This window comes from Brachyhypopomus gauderio, chromosome 7 (genome assembly GCF_052324685.1).
Source record: "Brachyhypopomus gauderio isolate BG-103 chromosome 7, BGAUD_0.2, whole genome shotgun sequence".
Taxonomy (NCBI): domain Eukaryota; kingdom Metazoa; phylum Chordata; class Actinopteri; order Gymnotiformes; family Hypopomidae; genus Brachyhypopomus; species Brachyhypopomus gauderio.
In genome coordinates, this window is record NC_135217.1 from 12240209 (window position 1) to 12250277 (window position 10069).

The following is a 10069-nucleotide window of genomic DNA, read 5'->3' on the forward strand; positions in this document are numbered from 1 at the left end:
TTCCAGCCTGGCCTAGCTCACATTCAGCGTAACAAAACGGTCAGAGCTCCATCAGCCAAACGGTTGAGCGGGGACGCGTTTCACCTTGCGCTCCGTGTTTTCATCATGCTCAACACCACTGACATTACGAGAGCTTCATACAGTGGCTGCACTGTGGTAATCCAAGAAGCATTACGCTTAGCTGCTTTTCAGGAGTCAGCACATCTCCCCCTTCACTACTGAAGCTGTCAGCAGAAACAAACGGGGCCTAATTAAGCCACCAGCACTGCCGGCATGCAGCCGTAGTGTCTCACTGTTCCGCCTCTCTGCAGTCCTGCCCTCGGCTGCTCTGTGGCGGCCAAGCCCACTGGCAGCGTACCATCGAGAGCTGGAGGGGCGTTACAACCTGGCTTCTGCCCCCAGATGGAGCAGATGGTTTCTCCCGGAGGAGAGCGTCACGTGCTGGGGAGCAAGAGGCAGGGAGGGAGGCCAGAACGAAGCGTGGGGGCTGGAAGAGGCAGAGATAGATGCTGACAGATTGGCGAAGGTTTCTGGAAGCGCCGTAAAGCATGCGGTGAGGCTGGGCCGGCGACGTGGTGAGGAGGGCCCAACGGCCAGCGGCTGCTCTGGAGGGGTTTGGGGGGGGTGGGAGCCTCCAACTGCTTCAGACACAACGACGCTCGCAGTCCTCCACTCACAGAGGAAGTGAGATGTAACATGGCTCCCTGTGGTACAGCATCGCCCTATGAAGCGCACATGCCTAATACAAGCGCTTGATGTTGAGGTAGTGTGTGGCTCTGTTTTACAGTAACCAATCACTGGAGGAATTTGAAAATACATACTCCTGTGAATATGAACACACACACACACACACACACACACACACACACACACACACACTCACTCTGACGTAGTCAGAGAAATGGAGCGCAGTGATATATTTAGCAGGAACACAGAGCGAGGGGCCAATCTCGCCTACGAATCGGAGGTGACCTTGCTAAAGATAACATTACGCGGGAGAACCGCACACACCAGAAAACCCTCCTGTTCAGTTCTTACTTTAACAAAGTCATTCACTGCCGTTTCAGCAGGGCTCACCCTGCTGCGGAGGTTTTAATGCGGATTCTCTGTGCAGTCACTGAATGTGAACCTCGGTGCACTTCTCCTGCCTGTTTGAAATATTTTAATATCATATTCTTGGGTATATGCAGAGGACTGTGGGAATGACCAATCAGATTCAAAACAGCTGTGACAGTGCAGCCAACGAACAGGGCAGGATTTGCTTTTCAACTTCATGTGGTCAATGCATTTCCATGTTATAGTAAAATGTGAGAGCAAACAAGCTCAGAGGTGGACGTCTTGTCTAGAAGGTGATGCCTGTCGTTTACCTGAAAGCAGGTCCCGCTGTGAGTATATGTTACCTATCCATCACAGGGCCAGAGGAAATGAAGAAACCCGAGCCTCTAAACAACAGCGCGTCATCTTTCAGTGCGAGACATGCAGCGGGGGCCTCGTTAAAAGAACACGATGCAGACTTTTAATCAGTCTCTCCACAAGGGATTATAGTTTATGGTCATTCTGTAAATGAACCTGGTTCAGAAATGCTCTGCCCATGTACTCCACAATGAGGTCCCGCTGCAGGGGCAGAGCTACATTACGGAGGAGTTACACCACTCGGGCCTTCCAGGGACCTGAAGGGTACTTTGGAGCACCAGACAAGTGACAGCCACAAATAAGCCACAGGGAGACGTCAGCTGCCAGAAAGTCTTTTAGTCTCGCGCCCGTCACCGGTCACGCAGCGGGAGCTCTCTGTGCCGCACGAGAAGAGTTCAGGACGCGTCGTGATTGATGAGACGGCCATCAGCAGGCCAGGCGGCTGGAGCGAGGCCAGGAGCCGTCATTATTAGCACATCATTTCACACGGTCTTCAAGGTGAAGAGAAGCAGAGTCGGGAGAACGTGTGAAATGCCACATGTCGGTCGTGCCCGGTGCAAAACGTTCATTGGGAGCTTTTGCGATAATGTTCCCACATGGAAACACTTTGTGCACCAAGCACTGTGTTCAAGGCTTTTCAGACCCTTCAGAGTGATCTTGTAACACAGATGCAGATAAGCGACCAAGATGACGGTATCAAACACTGGCTCACTTGCCACAGTTTGGCTAACAGCGGTCTATTACATCACAGGAATGAAGCAGGCACCGGCACCGGGTGTGCGTAGAGTGGTTTGAGGACATGGATACCTCAGCAGGTCGTGCCACTGCTTTGGTTACAGAAGCGTGTCACAAGACGGTTGTGTTACTACAGCCCACCTGGGCACACAAGGACCGGCCCGGCACGCGGCACGTCAGCACGGGCTAGAACACACGCCTCCAGCTGTCTTGCCATCCATGTTCGATTTGGACAGAATATGCGCCAGGGGCAGAGGAGACCCAAACATCTCCCAAGATGCATTCTGAAATGCTGGCCATGGGCTACAGTGAGGAAGTCACCTGACCAGCTGAGGTTTGAATGGGAGTTTTCCGTCACCAAGCTCTTGCAGCTGCAGATCCATGAACGGAGGCCAGTGTGGTACGGCTTTATATGCTTACAGCACAGCCGTGGTTTTCAAAAGGAATGCCTACCCAAGATTCAAGAGATGAGAATAAAATGTAAAATAATGTGCTAAAATGATAGTCTCATACTGTCAGAAATAGAAGCCTAATGTCAGAGCGGTTATTATTTTCCGGAGTTTATTTTTACACCTTGGTTTTTTGGAAGAGATCACTTCCTCACCTCTATTGAGTGGCGAGGGACAAGAAAGTTCTGGATCGTTCCTGCACAGCGCCGTCTGTGTCTCCCCACCGGACTGAAACTCCGGGCCCCCATCCGAGAGCTCAGTAACGACAGCAGGGGTTGCTGGGGGTGGGGGAGGAGCGTCTGTGGGGGAGGAGCGTCTGCTCCTGCTCCTCCAACAGAGGCACGCCATAAAGGAGCGAGAGAGCGTCGGGCTAGGTGTGCCTCGCGGGGACGTCCTCGCAAAGTGCTGCTGGGTTTGCACAAGCCTGTAGGACCGTGGCGCTACAGAGAGATTGGGATATGATGGGTTATATGCCACGCCCTCAGACAGGCCAGATGAATGGACCACCGAGTGGGTCAATATCCTATTTGGAGATCAATTAGCCCACGAACAGCACCGCAAGAGCCACTCCAGTCAAGCAAAGACTCCTTAAGCAGTGAGAGCTACTTGCATATGTACACACAGCCACACGCAGCCACACACAGCCACAATGGCAGCAAGGTAAATCTAGAAAAGCAATGGATGCAGTTTTTTTTCTTTCAGACCTGAGGCTTTTTACATCCACTTACTAATGCTGAATGTTGCACCCATCAAAACTCCCACAGCAAGCACAACAGCCTAGATTAAATGTGGGAGAGAGAAACTGGGTTATGCCTCTACAAATGAAGCTGCTTATGAGAGTCTGGTGCACGTTTCACAGAGGGACTGCAGCGTGTTCAGAGCAGCGATGTCACTTCATGTATTTCTCTTAGAGGCTTCGGTCCTTTGTCTGAACAGTCTGAATAATAGAAACAATCGGAAGTGCTATGAGTAAATGTGGCTAAGTAACTATTTCCGTAGTTGCTGTAAAGCATGATTCCGGATCCTGGTAAAAATCACTTTGACTTAAAACAAAAATGATCTAACATAACATAGTACTGCTTTAGGAAACGTCTGGATGATACAGTGGAAGACACCTGTCTTTTGATGGGAAGGATAAGTGTAGATATTGATGTGAAACAGCTGAATGAAGCAATGAACACAAATCAAACATCAAAGCTACTGTTGGCTACGTCTCTATGGCAGAAGATACGAGCGTTAAGTTGGTCTCTGTGTTACGGGTGGGTCTCCATCTCCATCACCTTCCCTTTCCAGTGGTGGGTCCAGAGGTGCGGAAGCCATCTCGGCTCCAACTGTTACAAGCCAAATCCCCTAAAGTGCTGAAGCAGAGAAGATAGGAGCTTAAACAGAGCAGTGATGTCTGGCCCCACAGCTCCTGCGCTGTTTGGAATTAACGAGGCTCTGTCCTCTGCCCCTCAGCCCCAGAGCAAACGACACCCATTACATTTAGGACGCAGGCCACATTTAGTGCAAGCAGGCTTTTTTTCTTATGGATGGGGACCAATTTGGACTACATAACTATGTTTTCAGGCTCACTGACAACAGTGAGGTCTATCTTATACCATGTGTGTAAATCTCAGTGTACAATTAAATACAAAATAAAAAAATGTACTTCAATCACACCCTCTGGTTCCGTAAGCGGTAATTACAACTGCTACATAAAGTAAAATTACGCAGTGATGTGATTTGAGGACCAATCGCTGAGCTCTCTCACAGCTGTCAGCTGTCATACCTTAGCTAAAGTTAATTCCAAACTGTAAGGATTCCAGTGGCTAGCGTGGTTAATCATAAGGCATGCAGTTTGATTGGCAGTTTGTCAGAAACAATAGGACTTGCACAATAAGGCAAAATAATCATGAGTGGAACATGTACAGTAATCCTGCATTAATGATACAACGGTACAATAGACAAATACTGATGTGGCAAATGAGGTTCTTTGTGGTAGGCTAATCTCTATCACTTCAGCAAATACAGCTTTGTACAAAGCCTTCTCTCTCTGTTTCTCTAAAACCAACAGAGAGAGAGAGAGAGAAAATTTTTTTTACATTTGACATTTATGGCATTTGACATTTATGACATTTGCTCTTATCTAGAGTAGTTTACAGAAGATATTTGTTTTCCCACTGCGAAATAGTTTATCCTCATTGCTTGTACATATCAGCTTGAGTGTAAAAGATTCCACCTAGCTAAGTCACTGATAGAGTCAGAAACCAGTAAAGAAAGTTTACTCACCAATGTAAGTGAGTTATCTCTGGACTTTCATTTTGGTTTAAGCTTAGGATTAACATGGCTTAGGCAAATGGTTCATCAAGTAATTTTTTTAATGGTTTTAAAAGAAAGAGGAGTGTGTGTGCGTGTGTGTGCGCGCGTGTGTGTGTGTGAGAGAGAGAGATTCACCTGCCTGCTGTATTAGCAGTCTTACTGCTGACTCCTTGCTCTTGGCTCTAGGCCAGCCCACAGCCACCATGCTGCAGCGTAATTGGCAGAATACAATTTTCTCCCATCATCCTCCATCAAAACGAGAAGCACAGAGAGGGCAGGAGCCCGCGCAGGGCAGCGAGAAGCCGGCCGCAGCCTCCGAAGGAGTGCAACAAACCACACAGCAGGTGACCCAGCCTGAGAAACCACCAAGCAACATCCTACCACAATGAACAAAAATAACCTACCGAAATGATCTACAAAAACCCAACGGGAGGTCCCTGGTCTGAAGCATTTCGGTTTGTGAAAAACACCCCTTAATGACATTCACTGGGTAACAGTTCCTCCACTTCATCAGTACCTTCAGAATGAAGAACACAGAACGAAGAGGAATGGGGAGAAAGGCCACAGCGGACGCTTAAGGGAAGTGAGACACGGCGAGCGAGAGGCCGAGAAAGAGACGACTACGTGTGTTGCAGGAGCCCCACCGCACTGGCAACAGCAACAACAAACAAGCAAACAAAAAATGGTGAGCGATGAAGACGGTGCTGTGACAGGACACAAAGAACCAGAGTGTCGCCCGCTAAGTTGAGGGGGTGAATGTGAAGTTGTCCGACAGAAAACGTTCTCTTTGTCTAAAGAGTGCAGGCGTACAGTAGCATTACACACTATGAGGACCAAAGAGTGCTGGTTGCTCATTTTGGGAGGCGGTGATAGGTTGTGGATCTTTCCGTCTGACAGACTGCTATGTGAAGTTTAAAATACACTTTCACTGCTATGCCTAGTCACTGCAATGTCTGGTCATTGTTTGAGGTATCGCTCTTAGTCAGGTGCACACAATACACTTCCAATTCACTTTATTATAAATTCAGAAAGGATCCGTTTTAAAATAATACCATTTGGGCCAGTAGCACTGCTACATGGAGGATGCGTTAGGCTGGGGACACACTGACCCAAATATCAGCCATTGGATGCCGTTAGGCCATTGTTTGTCAGTGACTGAGCTGCCCATACTCGGTGGACTGTGTTCCACGCTGTTGTATTGTTGTGCCAACTATCTAGAGAACAGGTGGAACATTTCTTGTTAGCTTGATGCTATTATGTGCAATTTTATGGAAGGAAAGAGCTCACTCAAGAAGACATGGGAGTTACTCAAAACACAGCGCATTCGTTATAAGAATCCTGCACCTCCGGGAAGCAGCGGTTTCCTTTCAGGTTGTGTTCTCCTGCGCAGGTGTGGAGTGTTCATAGGCTGCGGTCTGTCTGCTGTGTTGGGGCGTAAACACACTGGTGAGGAGGGGCAGCGGGGAGCTAACAGAAGGTGATCGTTCAGTCGCTCAAGGCTACCGTTAGCTCTTCCGTTAGGCCCTAACATTACTCAGGTCATGCAGGTTGCTGGTTGTATTGTGGTAACCTATCTAAGGCGAACAGCAACCACTTACGTCACATACAGTAAGGTCATCTAACAATGACTTTACAAATGACTTATGCTCTGGTTGTCCTTCGGAGCTTAGTTTCTGAGAGGAGACTACAATTAAGATGCACTTAAACCTTTAAATGTGCTGACTGGCATTTCTCATTCAGCTCTGCTGAGTCAGAGGTTTGAAACTGATATTCCTATTTTTTGTTGATAGTAACATAACATAAGCTACAAAACTCAAGAAAACTCCCAGTTGAAAAAAATCTGTTTGTCTGTGTCTCCTATGGAATAGGAAGAAATTGTTTTGCATACCATTACCTCAGACAACCCCATGACCTCCTTCCGTGGCCTTTGAACTTGGGGCTTTTCTAAAGAGCACATGGCCTCATTTCGCCTGGACATACCTTTAAAAATAAGACACCCCTATCATCAGTCCTCGTGGTTTTGCAGGACAACCACTGAGTGGCGCGGAACAGCATTCCAGCTATGTGTAGTAGCAGTCACTGCATCACCTCTAATTATCTGAGGTCACATTTAGTCTGTCATGACTTGGCAACTCAGCCTTATTCCTAGACAAGGTACCACTGTGATTCCTGCAATGTTATTGACAGAAGCAGTCTTGCCTTGCAAGCGCTTTTAGGAGTCCAGATTACTCAAGTAGAAACAGAAGCGTGTAGACACTTCCCCTTATTCACTCTCCATGAGAAAGTGAACTTAATATTATTCATATTATTATATTATTAATTCATGTTATTTGTTTACCTCAGATGATCCTTTAACAAGTGAATGCCCTGCTGAGGAAGAACAAGGAGACACCTTAAGACCTATAACCACTGTCTCTACCTTTGGCAGTGATTGATTAATTACAGTAAGTCTATTATTAAGGAAGGTGGTTTCCAAACCCTACAGGTCTCTTAGTGGTGCAACCAGTTCAACGAGTCAGTACTTCGGCCAAATAATCAGCCACTGTAATGAGGAATCAATGCGGCTTTGCTGATTATGTTCTTGGAAAAGAGCCCCTAGATGTACTGACATATTTTAGTCACTGACACTTCCAGGGAAGACGAAGGTGTGTCTCACAACACAAGTGATGATGTAAGTTTTGGGTTTAGTGGGACCTTTTGCCTTGGGCATTGTTCCTTGCATTTCCTTGCCAACAAAGCACTTTGATTTCCGCTGCCATGACATATTACATAGAAAACCAATTTAACAGGTGACTGACAGAAATATAAAGTGACATTCTGAGAAAATAACAAGGAAGAAATTTGACAGAAAATGGGTCAGAAGATACAAGCGCCACACAATAAAGCTGTACTAGGACACAGGTGTAGGTGACTACATTGTGCCCATTGTGTAGCCCAGAAAGTGTAGAAGGTTCCAGTCATACCCTTACATTAAAAAAAAGAAAATTAGCTGTACTTCACATGAATTCAATTGACTTTCACATTTAAATCGTATTTAATTGTACAGTACGGTTAAACATTATTAAGGCCCACTCATTAGTAGAACAGCATACATCACCCTGAAGCTACCTTTACATTTGAAATGTACCTTTCTCGGTGCTGAGGGGAGGCGCGGGGGAGCTAAACACTGTCCGGGAGTTGTTGATATAATCCGCTGTAGTCGGTGTGGTTGAGTTTTTCGGCGGTGATGTTAAAAGGGGGCTTGTTAAATTGTGTATTCCAGTGGCGAGTGTTGTAGTTACGCTTGCGTCCCTAAGCTTAACTGTTGGGTCCATTGTTTTGGGTGAGGGAGCGACTGTGGTTGTCACCAAAGAAGACAGCAGTTGGTTGGTTTTACTAATGGTCCTACTGTCCGCTGTTGTGATGAATGGAGAAAGAGTGTAAAGTAATCTGGGGTCCTCTGCCTCCTCTGGTAAGTGGTTTGGGATGGTTGTGGCACTGAAAAACTCCAGCTGGTTATCCAAAACAGCACGCGGGTGCCTTGCGACAGGAGACTCATTCTTATCGTGCACGCGGAGCGCATGAGACAAACCAGTTGTGCATAAGAACAAGAGTAACTCAAAAACTGGAAATACTAACATTCTGGAGCGCACACGAGCCATTTTCTTATCGTAGCTCCCATGTGAAACGTTTAGAAGTAATTCCTTTGTTGGAAAGCTCACAATCCTGACGAATGTCTCCACTTGCGACTGGTGCGCTGCGCTCAAAGCTTTCACTCTGACAGTTCTCACCCTCGTCTTACTACCAACACTGGCCGAACCAATCACAACACAAGGCACGTGCTCGTGGAAGACAGACGTTCTGCTACACCAATTACAAGATATAAAGGAGGAGTCTAAAAATTTATCATTTAAATTGTCTTAGTGCTCAGATTGAAAAGGAAACAGCAAAGTAAAACATTTTGTAACATAATTTATAATATTAAAAGGACGGAACAATTCTTCGACATATATATATATATATAAATATATATATATATATATATATATATATATATATATATATATATATATATATATATATATATATATATATATATATATATATATTTATAAATATAAATATAACTAATATATTTTATGTTATAAAGTATCACAGCGAAACCGAAGAATAAACGAAGCTTAATAACGAGCCATTGACGCTATGGTTATATGTGTTCTAAGCTTTTGTTAGTCAGCGATGAAAATGTTTGTCAGCGACAATCAACCACTAAGCGGCATTCCGTGAAAAAATATTGTAAAAGAGTTCGAATAATATTGCAAAAGCAGAGGACAAAACGTCATTGGTTTAGAACTTTTTTAGAAGTAAAAATAAAAGTTCTTCATAACTTAAATTGGAATTTTTCAGAAACACTTCGAATATTTAATTTTCATTACAATTTAAATTCCACTTTAAAAATATTTTTCAACCTGTAACCTTTTACAATTGTTCAACTGAGGGAAAAGCATATGAATTACCATTTACATACGTTTTGTGCAAATACTGTACATTTAATTGTGTGCAATCATTGATCCTTAGCTCCCTCTAGTGGTAGCAAGCCTTCAGTTCCATTTAGAGTTGGAATGTTACACCGGAGCTGAGGGTGACGTTAGGATCACGTTGAAAGAAACACAAGAGAATTCAGAGGAAACTGAAGAATACTGAACCTTAAAGCACCCCAGAAAATCGCATTTTGGAACATTTGGTTCCAAAATAACATTGTTCCTTATATTGTACCAGCAAAATGAGTCCTTTAGTCCGTTAGGGATAGTTTCATTAAATGACAATACAGTACAGATGACAGTATTTATAAGGGACATTGTCTTCAAACTCAACAGAAGCCTTTTTAAGAGATGCGATCATAATTATTAGGACAAACTGGAACTGGGTGGAAAAGCAAAAATGGCCACATTTTTCAAGCAGCAGTAGTAGTAGTAGTATTATGTGGTAGCAATAGCAAAACACTGTCTGACTGATGTGAAGACAGTGTGCTATGTTTATGCATTGGCCACTATCTCTGGCAGCCATTAAGGAAGGCAATGACGAGTAAGAAGTATATGAAGGTATGAAACATACTGATAAGAGAGCGAGAGAGAAAGAAAGAGAGAGAGAGCATATATTGTGCTTATACATATATGAGACATTATAAAATA

At 45.0% G+C, this 10069-nt stretch overlaps 1 protein-coding gene across 1 annotated transcript in view; it reads right to left on the minus strand.

Annotated features, from left to right (window-relative positions):
- Positions 1-8648, minus strand: part of LOC143518895 (multiple epidermal growth factor-like domains protein 9) — a 53982-nt gene extending 45334 nt beyond the window's left edge. The window contains 1 exon segment of the mRNA XM_077011771.1: positions 8026-8648. Within this exon segment, the coding sequence (XP_076867886.1) occupies positions 8026-8539 (514 nt within the window). The 5' untranslated portion in view covers positions 8540-8648.
- Positions 8649-10069: the final 1421 nt, after the last annotated feature.